At 42.3% G+C, this 17,915-nt stretch overlaps 1 protein-coding gene across 3 annotated transcripts in view; it reads left to right on the top strand.

Annotated features, from left to right (window-relative positions):
* LOC148010649 (inositol polyphosphate multikinase beta-like) overlaps positions 1-17,915 on the top strand; it is an 80,895-nt gene that overhangs the window by 36,595 nt on the left and 26,385 nt on the right. For 2 of the 3 annotated variants that reach the window (XM_087672221.1, XM_087672222.1), the window contains exons 2-3: positions 4,940-5,085; positions 5,174-5,232. In XM_087672221.1, coding sequence (XP_087528347.1) covers positions 5,204-5,232 — 29 coding nt within the window. In that variant the 5' untranslated portion in view covers positions 4,940-5,085; positions 5,174-5,203. Of the gene's footprint in view, positions 1-4,939; positions 5,086-5,173; positions 5,233-6,183; positions 6,365-17,915 lie in introns of all 3 variants that reach the window. The other variant, XM_087672223.1, reaches the window with a different exon arrangement.

Raw genomic sequence — 17,915 nt, 5'->3', positions numbered from 1 at the left:
GACTCATGTGTCCCAATCGGCCATGCCACAAAGAAATACTTGGTTGCTCGGTCACGGCAACAACATGGTCACGTATACTAGATACATGAAGTGGATTCAAAGTATCACTCTTGCAACCTCTGGCAATAACCCTAGATCCCTTACAGATCTTTCATTTTCCATCACCAAAGGTGGTATGAAAACCATCATCATCTAGTTGCCTTGTGCTAATCAAGCTCTTCTTGAGCTAAGGTACATGCCGTACATGTTGAAGTGTGAAGACAGAGCCATACTGAAATTGTAGCTGCGCACTGCTAATACCTGCAATCTCACATGCATAGTTGTCCCCAAGATGGACAACATCATGTCTACCCCTTGTATAGGCAGAGAACCACTCACGATGAGGGGTGACATGAAAGGAAGCACTTGAATCGAGAATCGAGGTATGCATGTCATCATCTTTATTTGCAAGTAAAGCATGTGCACCAAAGTGTGAAGAGACCAAAAGTACGTCACTCCTACTATCACTGTCATGAGTGACTACATTCACCTCTTTAATTTTTACACTGCTTTTTTTAGATTGATTGTCCTTCTTCTCTTCCTTGCTATCATCTGTCTTCTTGCCCTTTCCTTTCTCTTTCTTCCATTTGTAGCAGTCACGTGTAAAGTGACCCTTCTTGCTACAATGATGGCATTCAACATCTTTGCCACTTGATTTACTGCGTCCCTTGCTACCACATTTGCCTTTCTGTTGTGATCTGCCCCTAGTATGCAAAGCACTAGAAGACTTACTGGATGCATTATTCTGCCGATTCATTTCTTCCATGAGTAGGGCACTCTCCACATCATCATACAAAAGAACTGCATTTGAATTGCTCATAGCAGTCCTGAATGTATCCCAACTCTTTGGTAGAGTGCAAAGCAAGAACATAGCCTTAAATTCTTCATCAATCAAGAACTTCAAGGCAACCAACTGGCTGAAAATGGAGTTAAACTCACTCAAATGAGTAGACATTGCTGTACCCTCTTTCATACTCAAATCCATAAGCTTTTTCAGCCAATACACTTTGCTTGCAACACTCTTCTGTGCATACAATTCTTCCAGTCGAGTCCATATAGCATATGCAGAATCCAAACCTTCAATGCTAAACAACAAGGCATCAGAAATCGATAGCTTGATGGTTGAGCGTGCAAGCTCATTTAACTCATCCCAATCTTGTTGTTCCATGTCTGCGCGCTTTGCCGGTTTGGTTTTGAGCGGCTTTGCCTGCTTCTTTTGCAATAGGATATTGTAGCACTGTTTTTGCCAAATTGCAAAGTTGTGTGCTCCTTCAAGCTTCTTTATGTGCATTAGATTACTGCTATCATTGCTGCCAGCCATGATTTTCAGCCCAAATGTGACCAAAAAACAGCACAAGCAAGCCCAAAACTGTCACCCAAGTGACCAAGGTACAAACAAGTACCAACCAGCAATAAATAACCACGTAAAAGCACAGATTTCAGATCTGTAATTAAATTTTCAGAAGCACCAAATCATGTGCTACAGCATTCCACAACTGATTACAGTTGTTCCAAGGGCACATACATCACATTACATGAGAAATACGAATTTTTAGCTGCAATTTCTGTTGTACATGTACCCACGGGCATAAAATTTGACACGAACGTCAAAAGCCCCAAAATTTTATGCTCAAAGCATCAAACACACATCTGCATTTTCTTTGTCATGCATAGAACTGGCCAATTTTGCCAAAATAGAGTAATTTCAGTAAAACTCCCAAATTTTACCAAGTGTTGATGTCCAAATTGCGTGGAATTCAACCTGCATGTACATTAAATGATCAAATGTTGCAGAAATTTTGCCCAAACTGCAAAAGCCCCAAATTGCATGGGGTCCAATGTGCATCAATGTTGAGAACTTGGGTAAATTTTAGCCCAATTTGTGCATGTACATGAAAAGCCCCAAATGTCGGAGGCAAAATATCACAAAATTTCTGCAAATTTTGAGACAAATTTGTTTGTCTTGCATCACATTTCCCAAATTTGGGAAAAGCCCCAAATTTTCTGGCCAAGATTGCACAAATTTTAGTGAAATTGACTCATCCAAGAAAAAATGTCACTTGCATTTGGGAATCCCCAAAAAATTTCTGAGGCTTGCTCATTCAATGTCTGCAATTTCTAGTCCAAAGAACAATGCAATGTGTATTGGGCACAAATTTGGAAAAACCCCCAAATTTTAAGAGGAAAATTTGCACTAATTTGGGTTCTGTGCTTGCTCACGTGAACTCCTGGAAGAAGGGAAGTAAATCAGACTGGAATTTTCTGATTTCAATTTAAAAAAAACGAGCATTGATTGCCTGTGGTCTGTGTGGCTGCGTGATGTCTGTCACTCGTGCAGCCCCCCCCCCGGCGTCGCTCGTTACGTGATAGTCAATCGTGGAGCACCTGTCGACTGCAGCCCGTTTCGTCTGGTCCTAGTTGTCTGTCTACAACGTGTCGTTTAGGGTCGTCTGCAGCGTGTCTTGTCGTCGTTAGCTCGTTTGCAACGTCCCCTTTTGCACACTGTCAGCCGTGACTAGTTTGTTGCCTTTTACCTGTGACTCGTCTGCCAGTCATCGCCCCATTCGCCAGTCAACAGTCGTCCGTGCGTCAGATGTCCATTATGCCTATACCTGACTAGTCATTTCGCATGTCATGATTGCTGGTGCCCTTCGCACTTTTGCACCAGTCGACTGTCTCCTTTGCTGACGAGCCTGCCTGCTGCAATCGACTGCTCGACTGTGACAACTCCTGCTTGTCGAGTCCACCTAGGACTCCTGCAACATTTGAGCTGTCTCTTGCTAGCTCTGATACCAGTTTGTAGTGACGGGTTAGGCACGAAGATCGAGATAGTAGGTGTTCGTTGTGCGCAGAGAGACAGAGAGTGAGAGAGATCAATTGTAGAGAGTGAGCATGTTTGTAGGTACAATGACGAGTGTGTACCTTTAGGTTTTTAGATATATATGTGTGTGTGTGTGTGTGTAAGTACAAGTGCTAAGGGTGTGTTCACACCTGAGCACATTTAAAGGCACGAGGTCTTTATTCCCAACACAGGACTGGCGGAGCTGCCCATGGTAGGTGGAGCTGCTACTGGTGGAGGGTGGCTGCTGCAAGTGGGTAGAGCTGTGGGAGGCGGACGAACTGTAGGCGGCACTGCGGGCTGGATTAACAGGCTGGCGGGCGGCAGATTGGCAGTCTGCAGGGCGGCGACCTGTGGTGGCTGCAGGTGGCGCTGCTGGTTGGTGTCGCCAAGCACGGGGCGATGCAGCCGCCTAGGGAGCTGGGAGCTGGCAGGAGGCATAGTTTGGCTGCAAGCGGTACAGTTGGAGGAGCTAGTGGACACGACATGGAGTTGGTGGACAGGGCACTGGAGGAGCTAAGGAAGCTGCTGAGTGGCGGAGGTTCTGATACCACTTGTTGGAGGAGGACAGCAGCAGCTCGGCTTGGGAGAGTGTGCAGACGAGAGCGAGAGAGAGAGAGAGAGAGAGAGAGAGAGAGAGAGAGTGGTCACTACTCTATGTTCACACAGGTGTAAGCTGGTGATCAGGTTTTGACCTGGTCGGCCAGCATTTATGCTGGCTGGCTAGTTTGGATTGCCTGGCCTATTTAGTCAATCACTCTCCTCACTTGGCAATGCATTCTTCTTTCAGCACTCGCAAGTTCAACACTCTCCGTCATCCAGTACACTCTTTGTTATCAATGTGATCCACTACCCTCACCATGCTAGCAAATTAGTTAGCTCATGAGCGAGTGTGTGCATGTGTATTTGTGGGCCAGGCACAACAGTTTATCCAGGCATTTTTCTAGTGCTTATTTTTATGGTTTCTGGCATTTCTTGACTGGCTGACTGTATTATAATGCTGGCTGACCTGATGCATTTTAGGAATTATTTTATGCCTATTTATTTGTGGGCTCCCTCCTACTCAATGGTCATTCACTTGTAGGCTTGCAATGCAAATCCTGTTGGAGAGAGGGAGCCGGTGCCAGTGTCTCACATAGCCAGTGACTCACTGTTGTACATGATTATCTCATGTTTGGTATATGGATTCCATTCCCAAGCATACCTCTTAGTTCTTTGCAGTATTCTTGTGTTTCTCTCCCCTCTCTTTTATTGTGCAGTCTATTACAGCAGTCTTCTACGCTTCCATCGTTGCGCCCACTTCTAACACACTGACGCTTTGTGCTGCGTGCAGGGACTGATCAGTCCACATTGTATTCAGCATTTCATTTCAGATCATGCATTCATATCAATCTCTCTCTTCCCTTCTCTCTCACCATATTGAGTGGATATTGAGCCTCTTTTCCATGGGGGAGGAGCTTGTTCCTTGAACAATGTGGTCTTTAAAGTCTTTAAAGTCGTGTGCATGCGCGCCCTAGGGCGCGCCACACCCCCCCCCCCCCCCCCGGGAAAAAAAACAAACCAAGAATGAGGCCTTCACATTCCTGTGCTGTTCTCTCCCTTCTTAGCAATAGGGTGAGCAATGCCTCAAATCCAGGAAACAGACATGGCTAAGAGAGTGTGTATCTATGACACATTATTGGGCAATATTAGGAAAATCAATTGATTGGGTGAATCTTTGAGGAGTATGCAATCTGATTTGAGATACATAAGCAAGCACCAAAATAGTGAAAGCAAAGGGCAATATTCTGATTGGAGATTAGGAAACTGTGATACGGAAATGGTGAAATTGCGACCCTTGTAAAACAGAGTTCCTGCATTTGTGGCTAGGAAATGGCTGCTTCGCCTAACCAGGAGCAGAGGAAAGACTTTGCGTGTGATGAACTTGATTCATGTCATCTTACATTCTCTTAACATTGATGCTGTGGGTTGAGTCAGCCTGACTGATTTGTTTAGAAGCGCAAAGTTTTGATTTGCAGAGTTGACTTGAGCTTATCTGTATTGTGTGCATGCACTGTGAAGGGTTGCTCATCCTGGAGGGTCTGTGACCACTAACAAGGCTGCTGCCTTAGCCAAGTTTCTTCAGAGAAAGCTTGACAGTGGGTCGGCAAGCCTAGATCCTGCTCTTGTTGAAGCGGCAGTGGAAAATGCCAAAGCTGCACTGAATCGTGAGTTTGTTGCTACTTTTCCCCAGGAATTTCACATCTGCATCAATGAAAGTCAGACTCTATGCATGACTAAGTGTTTTTCAAACAGAAAATTCTTCAAGTGCTGAAAAAGTGCGGCATGTGGACACATTTTCAGAAAGTGCTAAGGTATGCACATTCTTTTGGTACACTGGTGGTACATGAAGCATCTTGTGGTGTTTATACATGCTGGAATTTAATATCAGAGTAGAATGTGTGTTGTGTATTTGTGCCAAGCTAGGAACCCTGAGCTGTTGGGCAATCTGAATAGTGTAGTGATTAGAAAACACGAGGATGGATAAGCATAGTTAAACTTAATGACTACTCGTATTCGCAAAGATGTACATTATGCTTCTTTATATTTGATAAGGCTTTCCGAGTTTGGGATAAGGTAGGATGAAGAAGGTATAATATTATGGCACTCTGAAGCTGAGATCTCCATCCTAGGTTATTCACTACTAAGTGGGGTAGGTTGTATTTCTATCCCAACAGTTCACACTTTTAGCAAGAATTTCTTGGCTTCCAAGAGTCGTTTTGGACAGTCTTATAATACAATTGTGTTCCTGTGCTTCATTGTAGAAGACCACAGATACCCAGGGCATGATTAGAGCTTATAGAATGCAGAGGATATCCAGGACAGTCTTAGAGCTTGGGGTAAGGTAGGATGAAGAAGGTATAATAACTATGACACTCTGAAGCTGAGATCTCCAGCCTAGGTTGGTACCAGTAAGTGGGGTAGGTCATATTTCTATACCAACATTTCACACTTTTTAGCAAGAATTTATCGGCCTCAAAGAGTTGTTCTAGACGGTTTTATAATACAATTGTGGTCCTGTCCTTCATTATAGAAGCCCACGGATACCTAGGGCATGATTAGAGCTTATAGATGATTGAAAACAAAATCATCTATAGGATCCTATAGATGATTTTCATACAGGAATTGTGATCCTATAGATACCTAGGTCATGATTAGAGCTCTTCTTTCATACAGGAATTGGGACTTTGTTGTTTACCTGTTTTTATATTAACTTTATAATATTGTCTTTTCTGAGTCTATTAAACATTTAGATCATCCTACAGGAAAATGAATGTGAAGAGACTTGTGGACGCAAAACAAGAACACTAAAGAAGAGAAAGAAGAAAAGACTTAAAAAGGAGGTCAAATCATCTGAAAGTTTGCACTTATCTGCTAAAGGTGCTGGATTTAAAGGGCCATCCAAAAAGAGAAAGAATTAGACTTCAAGTGTTTCCCAATACAAAGGTATTAATAAGTGATTTGTAATCCTGAATTTTGTGCACAAGTATGGATGGAATAAGTTTCATGTTTTGGTGGTGTTAAAGAAGATTTGGTGTTATCTATACCAACTGCACTAGGGTTGCAGAGTAACAATTGCAACAGATGCAAAAAGTAAGTCGAACAATTTGTAGATGCATTTAATTAGGTTGCTAGAATCATGTCCAAGCATAATTAGCATTTAATTGCATTAGATCCCAAGTTTATATGTAGGCTGTTTGAGAATGCATGCCTTATTTCTTTTGTAGTTCATGTATACATTGAGCATAGTTCCTTTTGCTTGCATGCTCGGCTTGCTTATGACTTGCTGACTTCTATGTCCAAGGTACATCACTATAGCTATTATCTCTTCTCAGTGGTACTAAATTCACTCCTAAACAATAGTGCCAAATGGATACAAGGCCAAGTTGTCACAAGCATGTGAAATTTTGATGCTTTGCTTATCATTTGATTAAGAGTTAATCAAATGTACAAATGTGAGTTGCACATGTGAAGTGTAGTTCAATTATTTGACAATGTGGGACCTAGGACCTCGAGATATCAGTTGATGTGCATAGAATGGATAGTATTTAAGGCCAATGGATTGGTGGAGAGAAAGGAGAAAGAGAGAGATAGAGAAAGAGAGAGAGAACTCTTGCAACACATGAACTGAAAGAATAGATTGGTATTGATGAGTGAGGTATAAAGTACAAAAGGTAGGGTACTAAGGCACTAAGGCACGTTCACATGCTAAAACACACATTGAGGTGTGTTCACACACACACGGGTTGTAAATATAACTAACATAGTCACTTTTGGATTCAGTATGCATACTTCACTGTTGCATGGTGGGCACATTGGGGCAAATCCTGAAGTGTACTTGACTCCCTACTTCTACCCTTCTATTCTGCACTCATCACTCAGATGCTAGATACTACAACTAAGAATGAGATTTTGTGATAAAATTCTCTTCAACAAGATGCACTTCACGACTTGGTCGAACCTCATCCAACATGTGGTTGAGTTGCAGGATTTTTGGAAAGTAGTCCTTGGTGTAGAGGTTATGCTTGATCCTCAAGTTGCCCACCCTAATCAATTCCATCAATGAATGCTCAGAATGCTACAGCTAATCTCAACTTGATGCATGGGATCTTATTCGAATTCCATTATCAATTACAACATTGCCGCCTTGCATCTTATCGAGTACTTTAAGGCAAGAGATTGGACGTTGTGTATCAATCTTGATAATGAGCTTCAAGCATTTTCCAATAAGAAAGGGTATGATCTAAAAGTCAAGTTGGCTGAATATAGGCATCTACATATTGAGTTTGCCACCACTAGCTTAAGGTGGATGATGATTAGGTCACCTTGGACCTCTTAGGTGACTTGAGTGAAAATTTCCATCACCTCTATATCTTGGTAGGCCCTTGGGCTTTCTTGTGTGACACCCTTCGTTTGATGCCTTCATCTCTTTGGGATGGGACCTTTTGGGTTGGGACTAAGAGTGTGCTTCTCATTCCCTTTGATCACCCTTTTAAGGTTTGAGAGGCATGGTTAAACTACCTAGAATTTGCCAAAAATTTCTCCTTATTTTTTGGCTCTAAAAAGTTCAAGAAAGCATTATTGCATTAGAACTTTGGTAAGATAGCTAGTTCAGAAAGTCCTATAAAAAGACCTCATTCTCCCTTTTTAGGGCCAACGTTTTATGACTCCTTGTTGTACTGCTGACTATTGCCATCATCATCATCCCCCCTCTTCTCTCAAGCCTCCCCTTTGCTGTCCTCATCACTTAGGTGCTATCACCCAGCTGGCTTTTGCCATTCTCAGCCATTGCCAGTCTTTGCAATTGCTGTGACCCTAATCAGCTGCCGTGTTTCCATTTCCATCCCTCACAGTTGTGGTCATTACCATCCAGCTGCTGTATTCTCATCACCGGCATTTTCTGCACCTGCTTTTTCAGTGTTCGTAATCTTCATCAGGATTCAGGACCTTGATTGTACTATATTTGCTGATGTAGTCTTCTAGTCTATCATGTTCCAGTTTACAGCCTCACTTCAGTGAAGATATGCTAGGGTTTGCATTGAGGAAACATAGAATGTACAGCCAGAACCGAAACACAAAGACTTGGACAGTAACGTGCAAAACTCAAATCTTAGACACAAAACACAATGTAAAACGCAAAACTCAAAATGCAAAACTCAAAATGCAAAATGCAAAATGCAAAAACACAAACACAAACACAAATAGAGAAGAAATATAACTCTGAAGTGAATGAATCAATATCGTAAATGAAGGAGAGAATGTACAGAATGCTTAAGAGCAAAGCTGTCCAATAATCGGTGCCTCTTGTAGAAGCTGGCTGAGGGAATTGTTTATCCATCGGAGATGGATCCTGAGTGCAGTAACCACTAGTCGGAGTACAGGCTGATGAGGAAAAGTGCTGAAAACAAAAAAACGACTTTATAAAGATGATGGCAACTAATCATTGGCAACAGTGGAAGGCAAGGCGAGCGAGTGGACCAGGTAGCAGTAGTTGCTGGTTGGAACTAGACAGGTGGAAGAGGGTTGATGGTTGAAACTTGCAAGACAAGGATAGGGCTGAATGGTGGATAGTGCGTCTATTTATAGATGTGGAAGGTTCCTCCCAAATTAGGGTTTTGCATGTGGGACATAGAAACTCTCTAGAACCGCTCCTTGTTTAATGAAACTTTTGGTAATTTATTGTTTTGGAGTTGTTTTAAAGAGCTAATCAGAGGGTGATGAATTTTTAGCTCAATGCCCCCTCTTAGGCCCAAAATTGGAACCAAGAAGGGATGGGAAAAAAAGCTCAAGCCCATTTTTAACCCAAGGGATCCCAGCCCAAAGCAGCCATGGTATTGAACAAAAGGTGCACGACAATTGCCCAATGGCCTATTACTATAAGATAATGTGGGTAGGGTGGATAGATTGGGGGAGTGTAGTATACTTGGGAATGAATTTGAGAGTGTTCACCATGCATGTGGGAAGTATGTACAGTGGATCCAAATGTGGGCATGGATTAATTGGGCATGGGCATGGTGACTGCACACGAGTAACCCATGGAGGAGGGATAGGTACACGTGGAATAGAAGATGGAAATCTCTAGATAGAAGTGACCCATGGAGTATGTGATAGTACACCATAAGCAGGGGATAGAAATCCTTGCATCTTAAAGGTTGAGGTACAGGGAGGTAAGTGATTGGAGGTAGTGAGAGGTGTACCCATCACAGCCGTCGCGGGGTGAAAAGAAGTTCTCACTTATGGTGGGTATGTGGAAGGCACAGTGTTAAAGGGTAGCATTTTCCCTAATGATGTACTGGGATGCAAAGAGGTAGTGAAGTGAGGATAGATCAAATATGGTGTGGAGAAAGAGAAATTGCTAGGACCAGAGATTGTGAATCCAACTCCTAGTGTGCTAGAGGCAAAACTGGAGTGCAATCCTAGGTTTTGTAATGAAGAGAGAGGAAATTGAGACGTGGTTAGAAGTGAATGGGATGGTAGGGATTTGATAAGAGTGATTCACATGCTCAAATCAAACAAAAGATGTACATATACTTGTTGAAGAATGTCTGCTTCAAGATCCCTCTCAATTAAAGTTTACATACTGAAAATCATCTAGATCTTGCTGTCACAACTCTATAGAAACAGAATTTGTATAATTTTTCATTAATTTGTATATATAATATATAATGATTTATTAAATTTATTTCCTTTGCACTAATTAGATATAAAGAAAAGTGCATTGGAGCTGGCCACTGATGAGTGGTCACAGGTTATGGTGGACCCACGCAGTGGGTTAGAGAAAAGATAGTTCACACTTCCACCTATATGGCCCGATTGGGCGCCTGTGACCAGAACTCACGCATATCAGGGTTAGACTCGCACACAGAAAGGATTGATGCCTTGAAGTGTGGGCTAGATCCACCAGAACAGACAGTTACAATCAACAAGATGGCATGATCTTGAAATGCTTGTATAATGTGCATGTGTGGGCTGAAAGCTTGAAATGCACATTTCTTTGCATAGGAAAGTCACATGAAGATTCTGATACGGTTTTTGCGATGTACACGGAAAAAGCTTTCATATGACACCCATATTGGGGGGGTCCCTAAATTTTAGGAGCCTCGAATTAGCCTAAAAATGCTAGTCCTAAAAAATAGGGATGTCATTCTAAAAATAGTAAGTTCTGTACTCTGGCTGTACTTACTAAATTTGGTTGTTTCTATTCTTGACAGTATTCAGCCCAAAAAGGAAGGCCATAGAGAAGAGACAAGTGTCAAGACACTTGTCACACAAGTTTCCAAGTGTCCCACCACTTGTCACATCTCATGACATGTGGCTGGACACTTGTCTTGTGCTACTCCACTTTCCCCTTTTGTACTAGCTCTTCCCTCTCCTATAAATAAGAGCTCGTTTTTCTTCATTCAGCATCACTTTTCTTTGCTGTAAACTCATGTACAGCACCCACAGATAGCCAAAAATTGGCCCCATCCATCCCCATCATCATCCCCCACTTCTCCATTATTAAATTCCTCCATATTTCCTCTTCTATCACTGCTGTTTTACAGGACAACAAGCCTGTAAATTCATTACAGCACCTTCTTCTCAAGCTCTTTCTTCCATTTTAGCAACAAGAAGCAAGCCCTATCCATGTACTACTGTTCAACGATGAAGAAAGGCTGATTTCCCCTCTTTCTTCTCTCATACTGTAAAGAAATCAGTTCTTATCATTGCATAATAGATAATGCATGTGTGTTTGTACATCTTTGCATGATCTTGTGAGAGTGAGAATTACTTCTCCTCACTCTCAGGTTGATTGTAACTGAGCTCTTTCCTAAGGGACTTGGGTTGAGCACAAATACATTCCTTCGGGGGGGGGGGGGGGGGGGGGGAAGTTTTGCACATCTTCAACCCTCAATCTTGTCTCCATTACTTTTACATTTTCATGGCTGTAATTTTGTGAGTAATTTTCATTTTCAGCTTCAAGTGTTCATTCTCTTTTATATTAAATCTCGAAAACAAGCGAATATCATAATTGTTAAGCATACTACGTTGTTCGGGGCGTTTACACTTGCATACCAAAAGGAGAAACAGGAGAGGATTTTGATTCATTCGACTCAAAGGGGTTGTACAAACTTGACGCTAGGCTTGGCCGAGATGAAGAAGATAGGTTTTCGGCCTTCTCAAATGTTGTATGTGCTCCATGATCGGATAGGTGGCTAGTCTTACCAACCGGCTCGGATGTAGTAGGAAAGTTGGTAGGAGGGGTGTAAGCTTGACTATACATAATGCGCAAGTACTCTTCAAACTCTTTCTCTGGCATGAGACTAAAATCTTAAACAAGAGAACAAAAAGAAAGTGAAGGTGATTGTGGGGTGTCGTCTTTCTCACGAAGTCCATAATGCCTTCTCAGGGCCTCCAATGATGGAGAAGCTTGATAAGACATCATGGGATGCTAAGAGGAAGGTGTCTGAAGCATTATCAATTAGTTATGTGTCGTTTGTGTATCTCACATAAAACCAAGTCTCCACAATATTTGCAAGATACTCTTCACAAGAGCATGGGCTCTAATACCATGTGAAAGTATGCTAGGGTTTGTAGTGAGGAAACATAGAATGTATGACTACGACGACTGAAACACAAAACTCAAAGAGTGATGTGCAAAACTCAAAACCTAAATGCAAAACACTAAAACACAAACACAAACAAAGAAGAAAGAGAACTCTAAAGTGAATGAATCAATGCTACAAATGAAGAAGAGAATGTACAAAACGCTCAAGGTTAGATTTCTCCAACAAGTGGTGTCTCTTGTTGAAGCGGGTTGAGGAAGATGTCGATGCGTGTTATTCACTGAAGATGGATCCTGAGTGCAATAACTACTAGTCAGAGTAGAGATTGATGAATAAAAGTGCTGAAAACAAAAAAACAACATGATGAAGATGATGACAGGTGATCACCGGCTACTATGGGAAACAAGACGACATCGTAGACAATGTAGCAGTAGTTGCTGGGGGCTAGACAGCTAGTGGAAGAGGGTTGATGGGCTGAAATGTGCAAGACAAGGACAAGGCTGAAGGGTGGGCAGCCTGTCTATTTATAGATGTGGAAGGATCCTCCCAAGTCAGGGTTTTGCATATGGGACACATAAACTCTCTAGAACCGCTCCCGGTTTAACAAAACTATTGGTAATTTACTATTTTGTCGCTGTTTTAAAGAGCTAGCAAGAGGATAATGAATTTTTAGCTCAAAACTTCTACTATTATTTAGTTGTTATCCATCATCTCTCTATAGTTAGCTGTCTTCAGTGTTACTAGAGTGAGAAATAGACTTAATGATGAAATGAACTCTAATTTTGTTAGTCCTAGCTCTTGGCACAGTTGATGGTCCACAATGAAGGTAAAGGGTATAGCCAATAGATAATGCCGGAACTTCTTTACAGTCCCCAACTGAGCTCCAACAATTGGTATCAGAGTATAAATAGGTTGTGTTGAATGATCCAGCAGTGGTGCAGGAGTTGGATGTTTAGGAGGTAGAGTCAGTGGTGCAGCGGGCTGCACAATGTGTGGTGCCAGGCATCACAACGACAAACGTTAGTAGGCGTGACCTGCGCGTTTTTTTAAAAGAAATCCGCTAAAAAAAACCAGAAACCTCTCAAATTTCTGAATTATTTTTGCCTTGCCTTAACGAGAGTTCACGTATGGAAGCACAGGTTCCAAATTTGTGCAAATTTGAGCCCGAAAATTTGAGGCTTTTCCCAAAATTTACCTCATCTATGCCTGGTAGTGATATTAGGTCGGAAATTGCAGACATTGTGTGTGGTGACCTCAATTAAATTGGGGATTTTGCCAAATTTATTAGAATTTCTCTCTTTTGAGTAAAATTTCTTGACATTGTATCCGGGAAAATTGGGGTTTTTTATGTATTGGTAAAATTTTGCTCAGCTGTTTCAGATTGGCTGACATTTATGCACTTTTGGACCTGAAATTTTGGGGCTTTGTGCAGAATTTGGTAAATTTCTGCATTTTTGCCCGTGTGGTGGCTGGTTCATGTACAAATAGCAGAGATTTATTACAGTTTGAGAAAGAACAGCATTGTATTTGCTGGTTCAGCTTGTGCTTTTACTGTCCAGGGCATTTACTCTTGTGTTCGTGATCAAATGGCTGCAACTTCTTCTAGTTTAGACATCAAGAGTTTGATGGGAATCAAACGGTTTGATGGTTATGGCCTTGATCTTTGGAAAGACCGTATGCAGGGCATATTGTTCCTAAAGGACCGTGAGGATGCTTTGCAGGAAGATAAACCCGCAGAAATGTCTGATGCAAAATGGACCAGAGTAAACAAAAGGCTGTGGCTTACATTAAGATGGGTGTCACTGATGACATCTTGACAGACATTAAGGGTTTAGATAGAGGTTATGCAATATGGGAGAAGCTGAAAACTACCTATGAGATCACCACACCTATCAATCAAGTGCATTTAATGTGCAGTTCGTGAATATGTGACTGGATAAGTCAAAGCCTGCAGCAACTGAGCACTTGAGTGCATTTACATGCATCTTAAATCAGCTCAAGGATGCAAATTTGGATTTTGATGATAAGTTGAGGGCGATCTTTTTGATCATGACACTACTTGATTCTTGGGAGACCTTGGTGGTTTTTGTTAGTAGTCATGTTTGTCATACCTTGTCATCTCCTGCCTGTGAGCCTCAGTCTATGTTAGACAAGGACTTTAGGAGCTCTGACTTGTCTATCACTTGTTTTGATGGAGGAGGTAGCTCATTCTAGAGCACTCAGTTTATTGCATTTCAGTGCATTTTCTCCTCTAGTTGAGATTTTATGTGCATTTCCTGGGGCAGTTTTTGCATTCTTCAGTCTGCCTCACCTGTCGGACATTGTCCACCCTTTCCGGGATTTTTCTGAGCATTCTTGGTATTTTATACCAACATTAAATGATGGTCGATGTCTTATCACTAGTTCTTTGCTGATTCAGAGGATGAGGTTTCTATTTCTTCCTTTGAGAGACGGAGATACTTTCATGCTAGTTCACGCGACGATCGGAGGTCACCTAGCCCATTTGTACGAGATCCCTCTATTCCCCATTCTCTCCATGTTTCACAGAAGGCTCATTCAGCTGGCCTTCATATGCCTTCCATGGCACCTTGCATACAGGTGCCCGTACTCCCTTCTTTGCCCAAAGAAGACTAGCTTGATGGTTCCAACTACTCGCTTTGGTCATGTAAGGTGGAGTGTATCCTTGATACCTTCGATATTTGGGAGTTTGTTACCCACCCTATTCCTCGTCTAGTGGAGGATCCCACCGTTGGATCATCGAAGGATCATGTGACCTTATGGGATCGGCTAAACTCGAGAGCTTTACAGGATTCTGTCCTAGTGCATGTGTGCAGGTTGTGGAAAGCAGCGGAAGTGTGGACAAAGCTTGCTTCTTTGTACCATCAGAAGACATTTGTCCATCGGATTACTCTCGAGAAGAAATTACGGATGCTTGTTGTTGATGATTCTTCTTTCATGAAGGATCGTATCAACAGGTTGAAGGACATGAGGGATGAGCTTGCGTCCCTTGGCAGGTTGATCTCTTCCGAGGATATGGCCATGATTCTTTTGACTCAGTTGCCATCTCCCCGTTTTGATGTCTTCTACACCAATCTTCTTACATCGAGGACCCATGAGAAGCTTCTATGGGAGGAGCTTTCCCCGCTTGTTTGGAGCATGACAAGTGCGCCTAAGAGGTAGCCAGTGGATCCACCTCCATCAAAGCTTTTGTTGCAGGTTTGGGAGGGGGGTCACAGGCTAAAAGACAGGAGAGTTTTTTAGGTTCTGACTCTGACTCAGAGAAGCCTAAATGCCCATAATTTGGGAAGGGGACACATCCAAAGGAGAAATGTTGGAAGAAGTACCCTTACCTTCATCCGGGAGCAAAGGATGGAGCTAAAACATTTGAGCCTTCTACCTCTACCCATGAGTAAGTGTTCCTTTATATTGTTGACTTAGAGGAGCCTTCTTCAGTGGTTGCCTCATCTTCTAAGAGGCCTTGGCTGGTTGATAGTGGAGCTTCTAGTCATATGACTCCCCGAGGTGATTTGTTACAGGATCTATGCCCTTTTGAGGGTTCAATCACTGTTGATGACATTGTTTTGGTGCCTATTTGTGGTGTTGGCACTTTGCCTTTATTTTCCGATTGCGTGTCGAGCTCCCTTTCATAGGCTCTTTATATTCCAGACTTGGGCTTTTCCCTCTTCTCAGTCTATGGCCTTACTAGGCTTGGTACCTGGGTTGTCTTCATTGAACATGCCGTTTGTATTGATGATTCTTCTATAGGAGCTGTTATCGCGTCTCGTGGCAGGAGAGCGGGCTTTACAAGCTCCATTCCCCTTCTCTTATGCAAGGTCCTCCGAGGTAGTTATCTATTGCTATACCCGTTTCCACTTGTGCACCCTCTTTTCCATAGGTTCCTTCCCATCCCCCACTCTCTTCTCCGGTGGTTCCCTCGTACCCCCCATCCCTTTCAAAGGGGGATGATCTCGGTGATGTGGCTGTTGATTTCCTGGCCCCTAGTGTTTTAGAGGGGGTTTTCCAGGATCGTGAGGAGCTTGTTCATCGGCAATCTTCATCGACGGACTTCATCGACATTGGCATTCCTCTTGCCACCTCAGGATCCGTTTCTCCCTTGGCCTTCTACCACATCTAGGATCTGAGAGGGGCTGTTATAGTCATGTTTGTCATGCCTTCTCATCTCTTACCTGTGAGCCTCAGTCTAAGTTAGACGAAGACTTTAGGAGCTTTGACTTGTTTATCACATTGCATTTTAGTGCATTTTCTCCTCTAATTGGGATTTTATGTGCATTTTTTGGGGCAGTTTTTGCATTCTTCAACTGGCCTCACATGTTGGACATTGTCCACCCTTTTCGGGATTTTTTTGAGCATTCATCGTATTTTTACCAGCATTAAATGCTGCTCGGACCAGCATTAAATGCTGCTCAGACATATTCTTGGCCTCAAATTTCAGGTCGGCCAGTTTTTGGGTTTTTTGGCTATTTATAGCCATTTCCCACTTGGTGCTACCGTCATCATTAGCCTGATTTGGTGCCCTCATTGACGCTCCGGGCTGCGTGCAGGGATTGATCAGTCCACAGCTTTGTATTCAGCATTCATTTCAGTCAGTGCAATATTTCTTCCTTCATTTTCTGCTTCCTCTCTCTCTCTCTCTCTCTCTCTCTGTGTTTGTGTTCCTTCTTCTGTTGCGCACTCACACAAATTCTCTCAGCAATAACCCCAGTGAGGGGTTCAATCTTGAATGAAGAATTAGACATATGTCTAGTGGAGAAACTGAGCTTACGATGTAAGAGGCAAGGCTGAAAAGAAAAATGCAAATGCATGATAGGGAAACATGAGCAAGAGCAAAGGAAAGGAAAAAAGTGACATTACTTGCTATCATTGTGGTCGGATGGGCCACAAGAGACCTGATTGCAGGTATTACAAGAAGGAATAAGAGAGAAAGAAGAATGCAAGAGACAAAAAGGAGGAGGATAAGACAAATGTATCTGAGGCAGCCAAAGGCAAGGAAAAGGCCAATGTGGCCTTCGGTGTGGTCATAGAGGAGCTTTCAGAATATAGAGGCTGATGTATTATGTGTAGTTGATTATGATGCCCTTGTATGTCACATGCAGGATATGTAAATTACCAAGGCAGATGTGATTGATGCCTTTTTGTCAGTTGATGATGGCGTTACTCAGACTTGGATTGTAGACTTTCGTGCCTCTTTCCATGTAACTCCTTGCTTGGAGTGTTTTGCTATGGTCAATGCAGGCAGTTAGAACATAGCAAACAGTTATGGAAAGGTGTATCTTGGAAATAACCATACTTGCAACATTGATGGGATTGGCATTGTACACTTGGCTTTAGACAATGGGCAAGAGCTTGTGTTGAAAGATGTCAGATATGTGCCTAGCATTAAAAAGAGTTTACTATCTGTTGGTCAGCTTGACTTGCATGGTTACACTACATTGTTTGGTGGTGGGTGGAAAGTGAAAAAGGGCTCCATGTTGATTGCAAAAGGAATCAAGAAGGGCACTTTGTATTGTTTGCATTGTAAAGCTTTGAATAGCAAGTTCCTTGCAGTTACTGAAATTGGCAGTCACTTGGAGTTATGGCATAAGAGATTAGGCCATATCAGCCAGAAAGGACTTGATGTCCTTACCTCTGTGAAGAGGTTTGATGGAAAAGGCTCTAAACTTGACTTTTGTAATGAGTGTTAGTTTGGAAAGCAAATAAAAAATTCATTTTACTATGGTGTCTCTCGTAAGTCCAATGTCTTGGACTTAATGCATTTTGATGTGTGTAGTATGCTCATGAAATCGTTGGGTAGTGCTGCATAATTTGTCTCCTTTATTGATGATTATTCCAAAAAGCTTTGGGTATACCTATTGAAAAACAAAAGTGAAGTGTTTGTTGTTTTTAAAAAATTTCATGCATTTGTGACCACTCAAACAGGTAGAAAGCTGAAA

The sequence above is a fragment of the Lygodium microphyllum genome, chromosome 29 (genome assembly GCF_053477565.2).
Source record: "Lygodium microphyllum isolate KBCC chromosome 29, Lygodium_microphyllum_v1.1.10, whole genome shotgun sequence".
NCBI lineage: Eukaryota > Viridiplantae > Streptophyta > Polypodiopsida > Schizaeales > Lygodiaceae > Lygodium > Lygodium microphyllum.
This window is presented reverse-complemented; position numbering and strand designations above follow the sequence as displayed.